The 21115-nt window shown below is 36.2% G+C and overlaps 2 protein-coding genes across 2 annotated transcripts in view; both read left to right on the top strand.

Annotated features, from left to right (window-relative positions):
• The window catches only part of LOC116127338 (putative cysteine-rich receptor-like protein kinase 35), a gene marked incomplete at its 3' end in the record, with an annotated part of 55048 nt that extends 35799 nt beyond the window's left edge, over window positions 1-19249 (top strand). The window contains exons 3-4 of the mRNA XM_031412986.1: window positions 18673-18801; window positions 18926-19249. Of these exons, the coding sequence (XP_031268846.1) occupies window positions 18673-18801; window positions 18926-19249 (453 nt within the window). The remainder of the gene's footprint in view (window positions 1-18672; window positions 18802-18925) is intronic.
• Window positions 19250-19251: 2 nt separating this feature from the next.
• LOC116127336 (putative cysteine-rich receptor-like protein kinase 35) lies at window positions 19252-20316 on the top strand (the record flags this gene model as incomplete). The annotated part of the gene is made up of 3 exons (XM_031412985.1): window positions 19252-19475; window positions 19671-19821; window positions 19945-20316. Coding segments are annotated over 3 exons (702 nt in total), but the record flags the coding sequence as incomplete, so codon positions are not given.
• Window positions 20317-21115: the final 799 nt, after the last annotated feature.

Genomic DNA, 21115 nt, shown 5'->3' with positions numbered 1-21115 from the left:
TGCCACTCGTAAATGGGGTGTGAAGTATGTGGTGGTTGCTTGCCAGGCTGTAATGGGGGTGTGAAGTATGCGGTGGTTGCAGTGGATATTTCACTAGGTGGTCGAAGCAGAGCCTTTGGCCATGATCACCATAAAAAGCATATTATGCCCATCTCTAATATCATATCTCTAAATAGATTAGTTAACTAATTTTTCCACGATTTGATGAATTTGTCTCAGCGAAAATCTGCTGGCAAGGTGGCCCATGTTAACACAAAAGGAATGCCTCTCAAGTCAATAACAAAAAGCTTAAAACTTTTCGTTTTTGAATAATTTTTCAATACACTAGACCTAAGTTACCCTTAGCATATAACACTTCTCATATGTGTCTCCATTTTCGTTCAATATCTCTTCTTCATACTTCACACAAAATACATATTTGTCGCATGAAATCATAGTCAGGAATTTCACACTACGTGTGATAAAGATTAATAAGAGAAAATACTCATAAGAAAATACATTGATTGGTTGTATAATGATGTGGCATCTAGTGGTATTATTGTAATTAGTTATAGTTTTTAATAAAAAGAGTAACACATATCCCCACCCAAGGTTTGATGAAATCCCAAGTTGGTACCCTGGTTATATTTATATCAGATTCCCACCCTTAAAGTGACGAAGAGTTTTGTTAACGGTGAAGAGATACATTGGTCATTTTGCATGGGCGGTGAACGTTAGTAGATGGCCTCTAACAGTTCTCTAGCGCATGTTAGCAGACAACGTCCCCGACTTTTTTTGCCCTTTTTTGGGTGATTCTTCCACCAAATTCACCATTGGCACCACCATTTGAACCCCCATCCCCCTTCTACAAACCTTTCCCTTCACGCCCCCATCACTCACCAATCGCTGCCATGGAACCGCAACATGCGACTGTTTTTGGCAGTTTCCAGCCGTTTTGATGGTGACAACCCCACCACCCACCACCATTTGACTCCTCGCATCCTCCCCTACAAAACCTCTAACTCCAACCACAGACAGCTCACCGTTTTCCATCCACCACTTCACCAAAAAACGGCGATTAACACGAACTCTTGGCCAGAGAACAGCGACTAAATGGTTGTTGGGGACATAACGGTTTTATAGAGTTGGAGATTTTGGTTGCAGTGGTGGTGTCCATTGGATTTTCACCGCCAGAATCGATTAAAATTTGGCGAAGAACAGCAAAACCCTAAGCCTAACAACATCGGCAAGTTGGAGGGCCAATGAGTCGGAACCAGAGAGGTTTTGGACGATGGACTATATGAGAAGGTGATGGAGGTGACTAGGGGGTTGACATCGTCAGAAACAACCCAAATGGTGCAGTGACCGAGGGTGTTATTAAGATAATTTGAAAATAAAATGGTAAGTTTATGATTCTACTAATTTAGGGGTAAAACTATAATTTATATTTAGGGTTAAGGTCATTATGGTAATGCACCCTCTATACCCAAAAATTGCTTACTGTTATGTTAGGGTGGAAATTTGGAATAAATATACTATGGGTACCAACTTAGGATTTTGTCAAACCTTGAGTGGGAATATGTCATTTACGCTTGCAAGAATATATACTTTAATGACGATGAACCATTATTGACCAAAGTTCAACCGCAATTGAACTGTTAGGTTGTTCTAGGGATGGAAATTGTCCTTGGGGGGATAGGTCCCTTGTCTCCCTCTCATTTGAGGAGGGAATTTAAACTAAAATTTTGGGGATGGGGCAGGATGGAGATGAAACTCATCTTCGATTGACTTTAGAGAGGATGGGAATTAATTCATTAATTAAAAAATGTTTAAGGAATGTTCTAAAAACATAAAAAAAAAGTACCACACAAAATGAAAACTCGATTTTGTAAATTAATTAGGGATTCAAGTCTTATTATAATAATTGGTATTTATATTTCATTTAATTATATTGAAATTATATTTTTTCTATATGAATTTGATTTCATTTTTACTTGTTATATATATTTTGTTAATCTTAGTGTAGATTAAGTTTTTGATTCATCTTTTTCACTTTCAAAACTAAATATTAAAACAAAATTACTATTGAAATCGGTTGTCATAGAATACATTAAAAAAAATAATTTATTTATACTTGGGAATCAGGTCCTTCAAGGATTCATATCCCCTTTCAGGGATCCCCGTCCCCATATTGGTCAAATCAGGGGGATCAAAACCTCTTTTAAGGATGGGGATGCGCATGGGGATGATCATCCCTACCTCCACCCGTCCCGATTGCCATCACTAGATGTTTCCTTCTAAGTTTTTGTAAAGGCTAAAAATTATAAACTTTACGAGTAGTTTGTGCATTTGGTTTTGTTTCAATTAACTTATTGACATTGTTTTAAAACCCGATGGAACCAGCTATTGGGAACCGAACTTTTATCCGTCCGGTACATCCTAAACCTTGTTATAATAGTTGCATCAGATTGAAATAGTGTTAAACTGGTAGAACAGTGCTAAATTGTCGATCGGACCAGTAACGCCAGCATGGCATAATAAATTTTAATTATTCTTGGATTTCGATTCAGATTTATTTTATTTATGTTACATGTTTTTTGATGGATTTATTTTAGAAATTTATTATTATTAGAGTTTTAAAATTTTATTACGTCATACTGACATTACTAGTCTGACACTGCGTCGGATCGCTCGACACATGATCAACCCCTTGACCAAGTCAGGCCTGTTCCAAGTATAAAAACTTGCTTACAGACCTTTAAGGTGGCAATTGAGCCGATAGAAAATCAGACCGATGTCCTGTCAAACTATTATTTGGTAAGTCCATGAGATTGTGAGGAAATTTAATGTTAAATCAAATTGCTGTAAAATGAGCATCGATAAACTTTTGAACTTGATAGATAATTAGTGATTTGGATCTTCTAGATATTTGTGTAATGTGAGACTGAACTGGCGCTCGGCCCCAGTCACTCCACTGAAGATAGGTTTCTGATTACATGCAAATAATACTATGAACGAATAGTTGAAATTATGTAAAATGAGATTATTAGTGTCATGAAATATTATTAGTGAAGATAAGTTTCCATAGCTGTTGGAGTCTATTTAAGTGGCAATACCTTAAGCCCAATACCCTAACATTATTCCAGACTGTCAACTTAGCTCAATTAGAAACTGCACGCATTGGCCCAGCAAAAAACAGCCGAAAGTTTGTTCTTAGGCCCATAGATAGAGAACACTGATTGGAGACGGAAGATAAAGAGAGAGCAATTAATCCGATATATGCAGGAGATCATCCATTACATATTGACATGTTACTGTTGGTGATAATTCATAGCTGCATTCCATTTTATTTCTCATATTACAAGTAGCCACATACATAATATGGATATTACTGTTGGGTGAATTCATAGCTGCATTCCATTTTATTTCTCATATTACAAGTAGCCAACATACATTATTATGAGGATATTACCTTCCTGTGGAATAATCAATGAAGATCTAAACTGATCATTTCAATAGACTTTTCTGATTCAATCTATTGCTTACTTCTTACGAGCCATCTCAATTGCTAAACAGAGATGTAATATTGGCCAAAATTTCCTGACCATAATCTATGCTAATACTACTAAAGCTTGCTGGGAAATATAAGAACAAAGAGAAATTGAGTACGTATATGAATGACAATATAATTAAATTGATTGATTCAGGCGTGAGCCAGGACTTATATGCAGCTGTAAATATAAATGCAAAGCACATGATCGACTTCTTTAGCATCTCCATTGCCAAATCGTTTCTTTCGTGTGTAATAATCAAATTATAAAGGTGATATATATTATAGGAATATTAGTTATTTTTTCCATTAGTATCTAAGAAAGTGGCTACTGGAAGTCATAATCATAAATAAAATATACAAACATTAATTAAATAAATGTATAAAGAATCCAAAAATATGTTTTTTCTAATAAAATTAAATAATAGTGTAAAATCAGAGATTTTTTTTTTAAATAATATAAAATTAAAAATAAATATATAAAAGATTTAAATTTTAAAATCAAGAAAAAAAAAAAATGTTAAACAAAATAGATAGTTGTATTTATAAACTATTTGTTACTTTGTCTTTTTGTTACTCATGGTCAATTGTACTATCATATATACAAAAAAGGTAAATTCTTTTGTTTTAACAACGGTTAGTTATTACTTATTATAACATTTGGGCTTGTGATATCACTTATTTAAACCTTCTAGCCTAACGCCTTACATTAAACCTTAAAAGGTGTGATGTTTTAAAGCCCACGACTTTATACAACCAAAGGTCCACAGTCACTTTTTCGAACAGGTGGAGACAACAGACAAGGACATTAGCCTATCATGAGAAGGAAAATTAATGGCCAACCGTCCTGGTCCCTGGGCATTAAGTATTTAGGGAAAGACTTCTATTAAAGGTTGATTCATTGACTTTGCTATGACATTAAATATATCGGAAAGACTCTATCGTAAGGTTGATTTACTTTGACTTGCTCATCCTTTGTCAGGTTTTTTAAATATGACCAATTCTTTGATGTTAAAGGAGGTGATGTGGACAACCACAATATTTATATCAATGGAGTTCGAACTGGTCAACTAACAACGAAAGGGACGGCACTGATGGAAATAAATAATTCGTTTGATACGGTATTGGGATACTATTATAATATCCCAATAATTAATTATTCAATATTATTATTTTTAAAATATTATTTTATATTTTTTAATTATTTTAATCTTTAAATTTATAATCTAATTAAATACCTTTAAATATTTTTTTTAGAAAATAAAAATATCTGGTCATCCTCCGACGGTGGTGACCTGTTGTCTGTATTTAATGGTATATTGAGGGTATTTTTTTAATTTTTATATTTTATTATAGGGTTGTTTATAAATATAAACATAGGGGAAATTTTTATTAATTTTCAAATCCTACATTGTAATACCGGCCCAATTTAACTTTTTTCAAAGATTCCATTTTAGTTACCAATTGAACTACAAAATACAAAACAATTGATACCATGTGAAATAATATAATATATAATATTTATTCATTCCAACTAAATTTTAGTACCATTTGGAATTTTCATAGTATATAAATTTAATTGTATTATCTTGGATACATAAAAGTGAGCTAGTAATACTATATTTACCGACCCAAATACCGATTTTTATATACCGACTCACTACCCAACAAACCAAATCTCAAAAATTAACTCACAGTCAGTATGTCAAATCGGTTCTGTGTCGGTAAGCCTAGCATCACTGAAAGTGAGCAGGTTGGGGACAACAGACAAGGACATTAGCCTATCTATGAGAAGAAAATTCAATCACCAACCTGATCCTTGGGCATTAAGTGTCTAGAGAAGGACTTCTATCGTAAGGGTTGATTCATTGACTTTGGCTATGACATTAAGTATATCTTGAAAAGACTTCTATCATAAGGGTGACTGATTCAATGATTTACCTTTGACCTATTCTTCCTTTGTCAGGATTTACAAAATACAAATATTTATATCAAGATGGAGTTCGAACTAGGTAAAACTAACAGTGCAAGGGACTGCACTGATGGAGTGATGTGAATCATAAACTTATAAACTGAATGATGTGGGTTTTGAAATTGGGGAAAAGTGGTTTAATTAAAAACCCTAGTTAAATTTGAAATTGGGGGAAAATAACTGCAAATAAAACCCTAATTAAACCTTATTAAGGAGGGTTATTTTCATTATTAACTAGGATTTATAGAGAGATTTGTTTTTTTTTTTTTAATATAAAAAAAGTGTATTTAACAATAGGGGATAAAGATCACTTTGATGGGATTATAACACCCATTGGCCCAGCGACAAACTGGACGAATTTTTGTTCAGGGGCCCATAGTAGAGAATGCTGATTGGAAATGGAGATGTTACCGTTGGTGATAGCAGAAGAGCTAAAACTTTGAGAAGTGAAGTGGACCTGAACATTGTGTGAAATACATATTTGCCATCTGCTTAGTATTCAATTTTCAGATTTCAGCAGAATATTTAAAGTTGCCTAACTCTGAGATGATTGATTATTTAGTCTCCCAAAAAGTTATAACTAATTCTGACTAGTTTCCAATAATTATCAGCTTACAGTTTCTAATTTCCAACACTACAGACTCCAATTAATCTTATATTGATGATGAAATGATGATTTCCTGACATACTTACATAGGATCCATAGTATATTTGCTGTTATAATACAATTAAGGATTTGTACATTAACTACAATAGAAGCATAGTTGTTTTCTTCTCAAAGCACGAAATATAAAACTGAAGTCAAAAGAAGGTCTAATCGGGCCACACTATACATAAATAGTACTAAAGCAAGACATATATTGAGAAAGCAGTGCTACCTTGTTATGAGATATGATTCAACATGGTGATCTGAATTGTTCAATTCAATAGAATCTTTTGATTCAATGTCATTGTCCACCTTTTTATGAGCTATCTCCATTGCCAAACACTCATTCAATTTGATCACTACTTTAGTCATGGTTGGCCTTTTGGTGGCAATTGGAGATATACAAGCCTTTGCTATTTCTATAGCTTTTCGGACAGAGTTAATGTCGAAGTCACCCTATAGTCTTGGATCGACTATGTTTTTAATATTCGCCTTTGCAAGCATGAAACTCACCGATTGACTGATGTGAGTTCCCTCTTGGGATCTCTTAATCACAAGTTTGCATGTCATTAACTCTAACAGAACCACTCTAAAGCTATACACATCACTTTTTTCAATCAACCTGTCTGATATATAATGCCTGCAGAGCAAGCATACATGAATTCAGTTTTGCTAATTTCCAATAAATTAATATTTAAGACCAAAAATTTCTTTCATGCCAATTAACACTTATCCAATAAAAATGTACTTACTCAGGGTCAATGTAGCCAGCAGTTCCAGCAACTGTGGTTGAGACATGAGTTCCACCTTCAATTGGAAATATCCTGGAAAGGCCAAAATCAGATAATTTGGCTTGGAAATTTTCATTCAACAAAATATTTGTGGATTTAACATCTCTATGGACTATGGGTGGCTTACAAGCACTATGCAGATACTCTAATCCTACATTTTGAGTTCGGCACATATTAGTTTATTTAGTTACAAACTTAATTATTGAATTAACTGAGGACCACCACAATTATTATATTACTTAACTGAGCTCAGCATTTATTCTGAAAAACTTTTAGGTTTATTGTTAGTGTAGTTAGACCTAGAAGTTTAAACAAGTAATATTACAAACCCAAATTTCATAATATCATGTTATGCCTAAAAAATTAGGGCTAATGTAAGCGTACATTAGCTAGCTCCAATCAGAGTTCAGGAAGGTTTTGCATCATCTAGGAGCTGCCATGTCACCCTAAGACAGAGAGAATACGGCTGTCACCAACTTGGCAGATTCGAGTTTTTTCTATGAGTGAATGGGAGCTGCACATTTGTCCAAGCCCCATGCAACTTGGGGATATATCCTAAGTTATCAGCCAATGGGAGGCAAGGAATGACTTGCACGACACCTATCCACTTGCAGATTTGTAATCTTTACCTTGATTTTCTCTACTATAAATAGAGGACTCTCCCTCTCATTTTCGGGATTTTGATATACAAAAAACCATCATTCTGATTGTAATCTACATTCTCAGAGCAAAGATAACCTATGAGAAAGAGACTGACTTGATATTTTGTCTAAATAATCAATCATTGTACCTCTACTCATTGTTCACTATACACGACCTCTTGTAATTTCTCATATATAGGATAACAGTAGATGTAGAACTCTCCTTAAGCATCCGAATCACTTTAAAAATCATCTTTCATTTATTATTTAGTCTTTGCATCTACAATCATTCACGTGTAACTTCTAAGAGCAAGTTAGCATTTTGCACGTGCGAGTCATTAGTGTCAAAATCAAGCATTAGTGTCAAAATCAAGCATCAATGGTTTGACACTAGAAGGAGGGCTCTGATTTAGTATCTGCTCTTCATCAAGAATCTCTGATCAACAAGTTCTATTCACAAACAATTGGCTCGTGGTCTTGAAGCCGAGCGAGCTAGCACCAGCAACAAGGAGATCCCCCAAGCGTAGGATAATGCTTCTCCTAAAGTACCTCCAATTCCATAGAGTATCGTGGCGGATATTCCTTGAGCTCATAGCTCGACCCAACTGTGAGGAATAACATGGATGGGTTCAACAATACTCTCTAAACAGTCAACTAAAGGTTAGATTTTTTGGATCAGGTCATACAACCCAATTTTAATAAAGCGGTGCCGCCACCGAAGATGCATGTAGGTCGTGCTAAAGCATGAAAACGGGCGTAAGCCCATGCCATGCACATTATATTGCGTAAAGATAAGGGGAAGCAGGTAGCCGATAATGGGCCAAAGGGCTCTAAAGGACCAGTGAATATCGATCGTGAAGCAAGTAGAATACCTGTGGCTTTGCGACTTGGCAGTATGTCGCATTATGAGCAGTCCCATGCCACATCGCATGGGTACCCCCACAAGAGTGCAAGACAAGGAGATTCCTATTATCGCCAGCGTGATGGTTCTGACCATCACTGCGAGGGAAATGCCCACCATCTGTGGGTCAGTTATGACCACCATGGAGGTCGAGATAGCTCCCCTAGCCATTCCATGCCTTCACATGGCTACAGCTAGCATGTATCAAGGTATGCCAGAGGATCCAGCCTAGGTGAGGAAGAGTCCGACATGCGGTCTTTCCTCAATCATAATAGTGAGGGTCGAATCCACGTTGCGAAAAGTGGTCCTTAGGTAGCTCCGTTTCCTCAGATTGAGGAGTTACAGCAAGTTTTGGATCAAATTAGAGCTCAACAGAATAAGCGAGGGCAGGTCACTGAGGTGTCTCCCTTTTCTCCAATAGTATTGATTGTTCCTCTCCTGTCAAGATTCAGAATGCTCGACATGCGAGCATTTAATGGGAATTTTGATCCGTATGATCATCTCTATTAGTTTAACGACCTCATGGAACTTCACCAAGTTTCTAACTTAAATAAATGTCACTGCTTAGCAGTGACTCTAACTACCCACACCAATTGTTGGTTTAAATTGCTTCCACTAGGATTTATTAATTTGTGGCAGTAGATGAGTTTGTTATTTTTGAGACACTTCCAAGCTAACAGGAAGTTCTCAATGTCGTTGAGCTATCTGAGCAACACACGGTAAGAGAGGAATGAGTCCTTCCAATCTTATATCGATAGGTTTCACAGAGAGCTACATAAGGTGGCTAATACGTTTGAATAGTCAATTCAGACTCTTATTATTATGGGAGTTCGCCCGCAAACCGATCTGTGGAAGAAGTTGCAATCTGGGGATGATATTTTCCTCACCCGCTTCTACAACCTTACTTAGAAGTATCTCAAGATTGAAAATTCAGTGGCTGCCTTAAATCGCCATGACCTCAGTCCTTCGACTAGTGCTCCTAGTCGGAGGGAAGAAAACCATTGGGAGGTAGTAGAAAGCCTGATCGCAAATAGGCTGATGACAAGAAAGAAGTAGTGGTTTGAGCCTAGAAAATCTTATGCCCAGGTTCCTCGTCGCGATCGCAATAAGAATTAGTATACTCCGTTGAATGCATCGATATCAGCTATTCTAGATAAATCAAAAGAAGTTAATCTGCTCGGAGAGCCGATGCCCATGAATAATCCCCTTTAAGCAAGGAATAGTAAGAAATATTGCCGTTATCATTGGGATAATGGGTACCATACCAATGAACACTGGGCTCTTAAGCTAGTGATTGAGGATCTCATTAAAAAGAGGCACTTCAAAGAGTATGTTGATGGTCCAACTGCCACTCGGGAGAAGGATCAAAGGGACCAGAGGAAGAAGCGTCGTGGTCACAAGGGCTTTCATCTCATCGAAACAATATTTAGAGGGTCGTACCTTGCGGGGAATTCTTGAAGTGCTCAAGAGAAGTATGTTCAAGAAGCTTGTCATGACCTTGTGAGTGTAATGTGCACGGTGTCATGACCTGCAAAAGTGCGTAGAGAGGAAGAGATTACCCTCTCAGAAAAAGACGCGATACGATTTCATCACCCCCATGAGGATGTCTTCATTGTCGCGCCTGAAATAAGTTGGTGCGAAATTCACAAGATGTTGGTGGATAATGGTAGTGCTGTGAATATCCTATTTCAGCAAGCATTCGAGGAAATGCAATTTTACGGGGCAAATCTAAAGCCTACCTCTGTCCTCATATATGGTTTTATAGTCCAACACCAATAGGGTACGGTAAAGTTAAGGTGGGTCTCCAAGTGAATCTCGTGACTATTATGTAAGAGCAATGCAGATAGCATGCAAAAAGAAAGGGAAGCCAATCGGCATTCCCTCTAACAGGCTATGGCGATTGGCAAGATCAAACCACAATCAGGTCTAGTGTAAGATAGTTTAGATCCTCGGGTTTAAGAGGAGTATTTCCACAATGGGCCTGTTGAGACTCTATCTGAGGTACCGATCAACCAGAGTGAGCCAACCCGTGTATTGAGAATCGAAAGTAATCTCAGCCCTCAGCTCGCTGCAGATCTGACGAGTTTCCTTAGACAGAATATTGATGTTTTTGCATGGACTCATGCTGACATGGTCGGAATCAGCTCGAACATAATATGCCACGCACTCAACATCAACAGTGAGATTAGGCTAGTTCGTTAGAAAAGGAGAACCTTGGACCTAGAGCGTTATGCTGCTCTTAAGGTTGAGGTGCATAAGCTTCTCTCAATCGGGTTCATTCGGGTGTCTCATTACCCGAGTTAGGTCACCAATCCTGTTTTGGTGAAGAAACACAATGGAAAATGGCAAACTTGTGTTGATTTTACCGATCTCAACAAAGTTGTCCGAATGATAATTTCCCTTTGACCAAAATCGATCAGCTCATTGATGCAACTTTTGGGCATGAGTTGTTAAGTTTTATGGATGCCTCCTGATATACATGTCCGACAAGGAGCATACCTCGTTCATTATGAATCGAGGATTGTACTGTTATAAAGTCATGCCTTTTGGTCTAAAAAACACTAGGGTAACCTATCAGCGTTTGGTTAACTGTATGTTTTTCGAGTTGATCGGGAAGTCAATGGAAGTCTATGTCAATGACATGCTGATCAAGTCACGTGTCGCTTCAGATGACATAGCTAATCTCGTAGAGATGTTCGGCATACTCTAGAGATATAGAATGAAACTTAATCCTCTTAAGTGTTCATTTAAAGTATCATTACGAAAGTTCCTAGGGTATATGGTTAACCGTCGGAGAATTGAAGTCAACCCCAAAAAGATCCAAGCTCTCTTAGATATAAAGAGTCTCGCCAACCAAAAGCAGGTTTAAAGCTTAAATGAGAGGATAAAGGCTCTCAGTCGCTTCGTATCAAGAGCGACAGATTATTGGTTGCCGTTCTTTAATATACTTAGGGTCAACAAGAGGTTTGAATGGACTTCAAAATCTGAGCAAGCCTTTCAGAGTATAAAAGAGCATCTCGGAAAGCCTCATTTTCTATTGAAGCCATTTCCCAAGGAAATATTATTTCTCTACCTGTTTGACACGTAAAATTCAGTCAATGCAGCTCTCATCTAGGAAGAAGGTAGAATTCAGTGGCTAGTACATTATACGAGCAAGCGACTACTGGACACCGAGACACAGTATCCAAAGATGGAACGATTAGTTTTTGCCCTACTGATTGCGTCTAAGAAGCTACGACCTTATTTACATGCTCACACCATCCATGTATTAACTAGCTACCTACTCAGAAAAGTTCTTCAAAAGCCAAAGGCTTCGGGTAAGTTATTTAAGTAGGCTATGGAACCAAGTTAATTCGATCTACATTACAGACCAAAAATAGCAATCAAAGGGCAGGCTATTGCTAATTTTATTTCTGAGTTCTCGCATCAGCCAGATCGGGAATCCTAACAGCTAGCCAGTGAAGTTGTCCAGGAAACTATTCGAAACTTGTCAACTTGGAGTCTATATGTTGATAGGTCTTCGAATAGAAGAAGAATCGGAGCTGGCCTTCTTCTCATTAGTCCTGAAGGGACTCGCATTTATGGAGTCCTTAGGTTTAGGTTCAAAGCTACGAATAATGAAGTTGAGTATAAGGTGCTATTTGCTGGTCTACAACTAGCAAGAGAAATGGGGTCATATATGATCAATATTAATAGAGACTCCCAACTGGTTGTCAATCAAATTTTGAGAGAATATCAAGCTAAAAAAGAGAACATGATCAGTTATTTGAAGAAAGCTAAGATCATGCTCAAGACCTTCAAACGTTATACGTTCAAGCAAATCTCGAGAGATAGTAACTCTATCGCAGATGCTTTGGCAAAGATAGCCTCATCACTGGATTCTTATGCTCTAGACAGTATTCTGGTTCGATATATCGAGGTTCCCAGCATCAACTCACCTGATCATGTCGTGGCTACAACCGAATCTATTTCTTGGATGACACCGATTGTTCAGTATCTCCAAAATGGGATTTTGCCCAACAACAAGACTGAGGCAAGACTCATGTGAACTAAAGCTGCTCATTACACACTTATTGAGGATTAGCTATAAAAGCAAGGGTTTAGAGCCCCACTCCTCTAATGTGTAATCGACGATGAAGCAGACTATATCATGAGAGAGATATATGAAGGGATGTATGGTAATCACACTGCCGCACAATCTTTCACTAATAAAATTATTTGTTAGAGATATTATTGGCCCTTGCTTCACGAAGATACCTTCAACTTTGTGAAAAAGTGTAATAAGTGCCAAGGGTTCGCAAACATCCCGCGAGCTCCTTCTCACCAGCTAACAATAATGACCAGTCCTTGGCCATTCTCTATATGGGAAATTGATCTCATTGGGCCCCTGCCAGCTCGTAAATGGGGTGTGAAGTATGTGGTGGTTGCTTGCCAGCTGGTAAATGGGGTGTGAAGTATGCGGTGGTTGCAGTGGATTATTTCACTAGGTGGGTCGAAGCAGAGCCTTTGGCCATGATCACCATAAAGAAGCATATTATGCCCATCTCTAATATCAATATCTCTAAATAGATTAAGTTAACTAATTTTTCCACGAATTTGATGAATTTGTCTCAGCGAAAATACTTGCTGGCAAGGTGGCCCATGTTAACATGAAAAAGGAATTTGACTCTCAAGTCAATAACAAAAAGCTTAAAACTTTTCGATTTTCGAATAATTTTTCGATACACTAGACCTAAGTAATACCCTTAGCATATAACACTTCTCATATGTGTCTCCATTTTCGTTCAATTATCTCTTCTTCATACTTCACACAAAATACAATATTTGTCGCATGAAATGCATAGTCAAGGAATTTCACACTACGTGTGATAAAAGATTGATAAGAGAAAATACTTATAAGAAAATACATTGATTGGTTGTATAATGATGTGGCATCTAGTGGTATTATTGTAAATTAGGTTAATAGTTTTAATTAAAAGAAGAGTAAACGACATATTCCCACCCAAGGTTTGATGAAATCCCAAGTTGGTACCCTTGGTTATATTTATATCAGATTCCCACCCTTAAAGTGACGAAGAAGTGTTTGATGTAACGGTGAAGAGATACATTGGTCATTTTGCATGGGCGGTGAACGTTAGTAGATGGCCTCTAACAGTTCTCTAGCGCATGTTAGCAGACAACGTCCCCGACTTTTTTTGCCCTTTTTTTGGTGATTCTTCCACCCAAATTCACCATTGGCACCACCATTTGAACCCCCATCCTCCCTTCTACAAAACCTTTCCCTTCACAGCCCCCCATCACTCACCAATCGCTAGCCATGGAAACCGTGACATGCCACTGTTTTTTGGCTGTTTCTAGCCGTTTTAAATGGTGACAACCCCAACCACCACCACCATTTGACTCCTCGCATCCTCCCCTACAAAACCTCTAACCTTCCCAACCACGACAGCTCACCGTTTTCCGTCCACCACTTCACCAAAAAACGGCCGATTAACACGAACTCTTGGCCAGAGAACAGCGACTAAATGGTTGTTGGGGACATAACGGTTTTATAGAGTTGGAGATTTTGGTTGCAGTGGTGGTGTCCAATTGGATTTTCACCGCCAGAATCGATTAAAATTTGGCGAAGAACAGCAAAACCCTAAGCCTAACAACATCGGCAAGTGGAGGGGCCAATGAGTCAGGAACCATAGGGGTTTTGGACGATGGACTATGAGGAAGGTGATGGAGGTGACTAGGGGGTTTGACATCGTCAGAAACAACCCAAATTGTGCAGTGACCGAGGGTGTTATTAAGATAATTTGAAAATAAAATGGTAAGTTTTATAATTCTACTAATTTAGGGGTAAAACATAATTTATTAATTTAGGGTTAAGGTCATTATGGTAATTGCACCCTCTATACCCAAAAAATTGCTTACAGTGTTATGTTAAGGGTGGGAATTTGGAATAAATGTAACTAGGGGTACCAACTTAGGATTTTGTCAAACCTTGAGTGGGAATATGTCATTTACGCTTTCAAGAATATAATACTTTAATGACGATGAACCATTATTTGACCAAAGTTCAACCGCAATTGAACATGTTAGGTTGTTTCTAGGGATGGAAATTGTCCTTGTGGGGATAGGTTCCCACTTGTCTCCCTCTCATTTGAGGAGGGAATTTAAACTAAAATTTTGGGGATGGGGTGAGGATGGAGATGAAAACTCATCTTCGAATTGACTTTAGAGAGGGTTGGGGATTAATTCATTTAATTAAAAAATGTTTAAGGAATGTTCTAAAAACATAAAATAAAGTAACCACAGAAAACGAAAACTCAATTTTGTAAATTAAATTAGGGAGATCAAGTCTTTATTATAATAATTGGTATTTATATTTCATTTAATTATATTGAAATTATATTTTTTTCTATATGAATTTGATTTCATTTTTACTTGTTATATATATTTTGTTAATCTTAGTGTAGATTTTAAAGTGTTGAATTTCATCTTTTTCACTTTCAAAACTAAAATATTACAAAAATTACTATTGAAATCGGTTGTCATAGAATATCATTAAAAAAAATAATTTATTTATACTTGGGAATCAGGTCCTTGCAAGGATTCATATCCCCATTCAGGGATCCCCGTCCCCATATTGGTCAAATCAGGGATGGGGATCAAAACCTCTTTTAAGGATGGGGATGCGCATGGGGATGATCATCCCTACCTCCACCCGTCCCGATTGCCATCACTAGATGTTTCCTTCTAAGTTTTTGTAAAGGCATAAAAATTATAAACTTTACGAGTAGTTTGTGCATTTGGTTTTGTTTCAATTAACTTATTGACATTGTTTTAAAACCCAGATGGAACCAGCTATTGGGAACCGAACTTTTATCCGGTCCGGGTACATCCTAAACCTTGTTATAATAGTTGCATCAGATTGAAATAGTGTTAAACTGGTAGAACAGTGCTAAATTGTCGATCGGACCAGTAACGCCAGCATGGCATAATAAAATTTTAATTATTCTTTGGATTTCGATTTCAGATTTATTTTATTTATGTTACAGTGTTATTTTGATGGATTTATTTTAGAAATTTATTAATTATTAGAGTTTTAAAATTTTATTACGTCATACTGACATTACTAGTCTGACACTGCGGTCGGATCGCTCGACACAATGATCAACCCCTTGACCAAGTCAGGCCTGTTCCAAGTATAAAAACATTGCTTACAGGACCTTTAAGGTGGCAATTGAGCCGATAGAAAATCAGACCGATGTCCTGTCAAACTATTATTTGGTAAGTCCATGAGATTGTGATGGAAATTTAATGTTAAATCAAATTGCTTGTAAAATGAGTTCATCGATATAAACTTTTAGAACTTGATAAGATAATTAGTGATTTGGATACTTCTAGATATTTGTGTAAATGTGAGACTGAACTGGCGCTTGGCCCAGTCACTCCACTTGAAGATAAGTTTCTGATTACATGCAAATAATACTATGAACGAATAGTTGAAATTATGTAAAATGAGATTAATTAGTGTCATGAAATATTATTAGTGAAGATAAGTTTCCATAGCTGTTTGGAGGTCTATTTTAAGTGGCAATAAACCTTAAGCCCAATACCCATAACATTATTCCAGACTGTCAACTTAGCTCAATTAGAAACTGCACGCATTGGCCCAGCAAAAAACAGGCCGAAAGTTTGTTCTTAGGCCCATAGATAGAGAACACTGATTGGAGACGGAAGATAAAAGAGAGAGCAATTAATCCGATATATGCAGGAGATCATCCATTACATATTGACATGTTACTGTTGGTGATAATTCATAGCTGCATTCCATTTTATTTCTCATATTACAAGTAGCCAACATACATATATTATGAGGATATTACTGTTGGTGATAATTCATAGCTGCATTCCATTTTATTTCTCATATTACAAGTAGCCAACATACATATATTATGAGGATATTACCTTCCTGTGGAAGATAATCAATGAAGATCTAAACTGATCATTTCAATAGACTTTTCTGATTCAATCTATTGCTTACCTTCTTACGAGCCATCTCAATTGCTAAACAGAGATGTAATATTGGCCAAAATTTTCTGACCATAATCTATGCTAATACTACTAAAGCTTGCTGGGAAATATAAAGATAAACAAAGAGAAAATCTGAGTACGTAATAAGTGAATGACAATATAATTAAAATTGATTGATTCTGGGCGTGAGCCAGGACTTTATAGCAGCTGTAAATATAAATGCAAAGCACAGATGATCGACTTCTTTAGCATCTCCATTGCCAAATCAGTTTCTTTCTGTGTATAATACAAATTATAAAGGTGAATAATATATTATAGGAATATTAGTTATTTTTTCCGGTTAGTAGTCTAAGAAAGTGGCTACTGGAAGTCATAATCATATTATTCCGCTTAATTAAATTTTAGTTCTATGTGGAATTTTCAGGAGGTACTTGCAGAATTTATAAAAGGGTATTCAATAAAAAGGGAATGTAATTGCCAATTCTATGGTAAGGGTTGATTCATTGACTTCGGCTTTCAGCTAATCTTATATTGTGATGAAATTTTTTATCCACAAAAGAATAACTATTCATCTCAAATAAAACTGTTTCGTCCCAAAAAAAAAAGCATAATTGAGGACAAAAAAATTCGTCTTTGATTGGGTTGATAATTGGAGACAAATATTTCTTTCCTTGTCTGTGTGGTAAATTGGGTCGATTATTAAGTAACCACTGTAACCTAATACACAAAATTTGACAAAAAGACACAAAAATCTTTTTGTCTTATCTAATTATAAATAAAATATACAAACATTAATTAAATATAATAAATATAAAGAATCCAAAAATATGTTTTTTTATCTAATAAAATTAAAATAATAACTGTATAAATCAGAGAATTTTTTTAAAAAATATTATAAAAGTTAAAAATAATAATATAAAAAGATTTAAATTTAAAATCAAGAAAATAAAATAAAAAATGTTAAACAAAATAGATAGGTGTATTTTCTAAGATAAACTATTTGTTTACTTTGTCTTTTTGTTACTCATGGTCAATTCTACTATCATATATACAAAAAAGGTAAATTCTTTTGTTTTTAACAACGGTTAGTTATTACTTATTATAACATTTGGGCTTGTGATATCACTTATTTAAACCTTTGAGCCTAACGCCTTACATTAAACCTTAAAAGGTATGAATGTTTTAAAGCCCACAAACTTTATACAAACCAAAGGTCCACAGGTCACTTATTCAGAATAGTAACATCATATATTTGATAGCAAACGACATGCTCCCGCCCAACTTTAGCGAAATAGCAAAGGCCCACCCTGGTTTCATAAATTTCATATTATCATTCTTAAATTAACATAAAATCGTTTAAAATAATGGTAAAAGGTACACTAGTCAATTACACAGCGTTAAATCTGAAATGACAATGAAAATGATCTCAATGGGTGTAGTGGCTGGTGGTGGCTTTGAGTGAGGGATTTTGTCAAACAGGTGGTGGGCAGCTTGGAAATGCTGTAGAGTCGCCGACGACCAGGTAATTACACACAATACACTTCAAAAAGCAAACCACAGATCAACACCGAGGAAATCCGACGATTTGCAGAGGATAGGGGTCGCAAAACGCGACTTACTTGGGGCATCAGAAGGAGGTCACATGCGGCGAACAATGAGTGGAGGGAGCCAGAGAAGCTTGGGGTTTAGAAGAGGGGAGGATGGAGGTTCGAATGGTGGCGATAGGGGGAATTTCCGGTGTCAAAAACAGTCGAAAACTGGCCGAAAAATAGTGAGTTCGCGAGAAAGTGCAGTGGCCATTCAAATAGAAATTATTAGTAGAAATTTTAGAAAAACCGATTCAAAGAAAATTGATATCAAGTTAATTAAGTCGTGTTGGTCAGCACTCTACAATTTTCTTGATATCAATTTTCTTTGAATCAGTCAGAAAAACCGATTCAAAGGATGGTATCTGTGATGTGAATATTATCATTTCCACGAGTTCAATGAATTTGTCTCCGGAAAACTAATACAATTTGAACAAATTGGTACTAAAGCCGAAAGGGACGACCACTGGCTGGATGATGTCAAAGTGAAACACACGCAAAAACAGAATTTTGACGCTCAAGTTAACTGATTCTACACGCAATTATTAGGTATGTTCATATGTAATATTAGGTATGTTCATATGATGTATGGACACTTCTCAGTCAAGTCCGATGTTTTCAGCTTTGGCGTCTTAGTCTTGGAAATCATTAGTGGCCAAAAGAACAGTAGTTTTTGTAATGGAGAAGAGGGGGAGAACCTTCTAACTTATGTAAGCAAAATCTTTTAACAATTTTATCTTCTTCTCCTTTAGATAATAGATAAGTTATGACAATGAAATTTCAAAAATCCAAGAAAGGCACTAACATTGTATTTGCATTGTTCATTTTTTGTAGGCATGGAGAAATTGGAAAAAAGGGACAGCTTTAAATATGATAGATCACACTTTGAGGGGTCATTCCAGTAGTGAAATTATGAGGTGTATTCATGTTGGATTACTATGTGTTCAAGAAAATGAAGCTGATAGACCAACCGTGACTTCAGTTGTTCTAATGCTAACTAGCAACTCTGTCTCTCTGTCAGTGCCGTCAAAACCTGCATTCTTTATGCCCAGCGTTGTGGAACAGGATAAATCTGAAGTCACTGTGCCGGGTCAATCAAAAAGCAATTCTGTCCAATATTCAGTGAATGAAGCTTCAATCACTGAGCTGGATCCCNGCGATTGTTATTAGATTGGGAAAAACGATACAAGATCATAGGAGGCATAGCTCGAGGAATTCTTTACCTTCATGAAGATTCAAGATTAAGAATCATTCATCGCGACTTAAAAGCTAGCAACATTCTTTTAGATGCAAATATGATTCCAAAAATTTCAGATTTTGGAATGGCAAAGTTATTTGAAGTAGATCAAACTCGAGGCGATACAAGTAGAATTGTTGGAACCTTGTAAGTATATACAAGAACATACTTAAAGCTTGCTAATTAAAACTAAATTTTTTATTCATATCCCAGGAAAATATCAAGATCTCTTATGTTTTACCACTTCCTATATGTGGCAAAACCAGAAATAATTTGCATATGATCATGGATAGTTTTGGTTTTCAGTAAAACTAACTAATTCTAACTTATGACCCTTTTCAGTGGATATATGTCTCCTGAATATGTAAAGTATGGACACTTCTCAGTCAAGTCCGATGTTTTCAGCTTTGGCGTCTTAGTCTTGGAAATCATTAGTGGCCAAAAGAACAGTAGTTTTTGTAATGGAGAAGAGGGGGAGGACCTGCTAACTTATGTAAGCAAAATCTTGAACTATTTTATCTTCTTCTCCTTCAGATACTGGATAAGTGATGACAATGAAATTTCAAAAATCAAAGAAAGGCACTAACATTGTATGTGCATTGTTCATTTTTTGTAGGCATGGAGAAATTGGAAAGAAGGGACAGCTTTAAATATGATAGATCACACTTTGAGGGGTCATTCCAGTAGTGAAATTACGAGATGTATTCATGTTGGATTTCTATGTGTTCAAGAAAATGAAGCTGATAGACCAACCATGACTTCAGTTGTTCTAATGCTAACTAGCAACTCTGTCTCTGTGTCAGTGCCGTCAAAACCTGCATTCTTTATGCACAGCGTTGTGGAACAGGATAAATCTGAAGTCACTGTGCCGGGTCAATCAAAAAGCAATGCTGTCCAATATTCAGTGAATGAAGCTTCAATCACTGAGCTGGATCCCCGTTAACATACAAGTATGCTAGATCTTTAAGCATGTTTGTTCTCTAAACTTCTACTTTGAGTTTAAATAAATTTTGTAAAGTAGCAGTCACACATTAGCAGAATACTCTGTAGTTCTTCTGATTTTCTGGAATAATATTCAAGTCGTTGAACTAAAGAGTAAAAGGTATTGTTGTTAATTATTTTTTCTTCATCTGAAAAATCTACTTCTCGTCATCAGAGCTTCATCACTGAGGAGAATCCTTTATTGTATTAGCCCTTTGTTCTTCAGATGTGTAAGCAAATGAATGTAAGCTGTCCAGAATTCTTCTACATTTCCTGTGATGAAGTCTTATTTAGTTAGAAGAAAAATTCAACGACTAAGCTTATCCGTGATTAAACCCAATTATTGAATGGATAGCTCTAATGGTTGTCCCTATTATCAACAAATAAGAGACTTAAATTTAAGACCTCTTGAATAATATACTTAAGAGTTTCTATCAAACCACTCAATCACCAAGAGGTAGTTTATATATATTAAAAAAACTAGAGTATCTGGGACAATATTAAATACCTTATAAGCCTAATGTTTGAAGATAAGTCTCAACTATAACAGGTGACCAAAGGTGGTTTGAACACAAAAAAACAAACATTTTTTATCATTAGGCTAATCCCTTGGCGTTATTCAACATCTTTTTGTCATTAATAAAGGGTGATTTTTTAGTAGGGATTTTAGAACTTGAATTTCTACAAATTAATTTAATTAATAATTTTAGTCAACAGATGATGTATATGCATATGTATCATATAATGGTGGCCGACACCAAGTCAGTACTATCAATATCACCAAATTTATGAAGTTAATTAATTTT

This window comes from Pistacia vera, unplaced genomic scaffold (assembly GCF_008641045.1).
Source record: "Pistacia vera cultivar Batoury unplaced genomic scaffold, PisVer_v2 Contig190, whole genome shotgun sequence".
NCBI classification, from domain to species: Eukaryota; Viridiplantae; Streptophyta; class Magnoliopsida; order Sapindales; family Anacardiaceae; genus Pistacia; species Pistacia vera.
The sequence above is the reverse complement of the archived record's forward strand: the minus strand, read 5'-3'. Positions and strand labels throughout refer to the sequence as shown.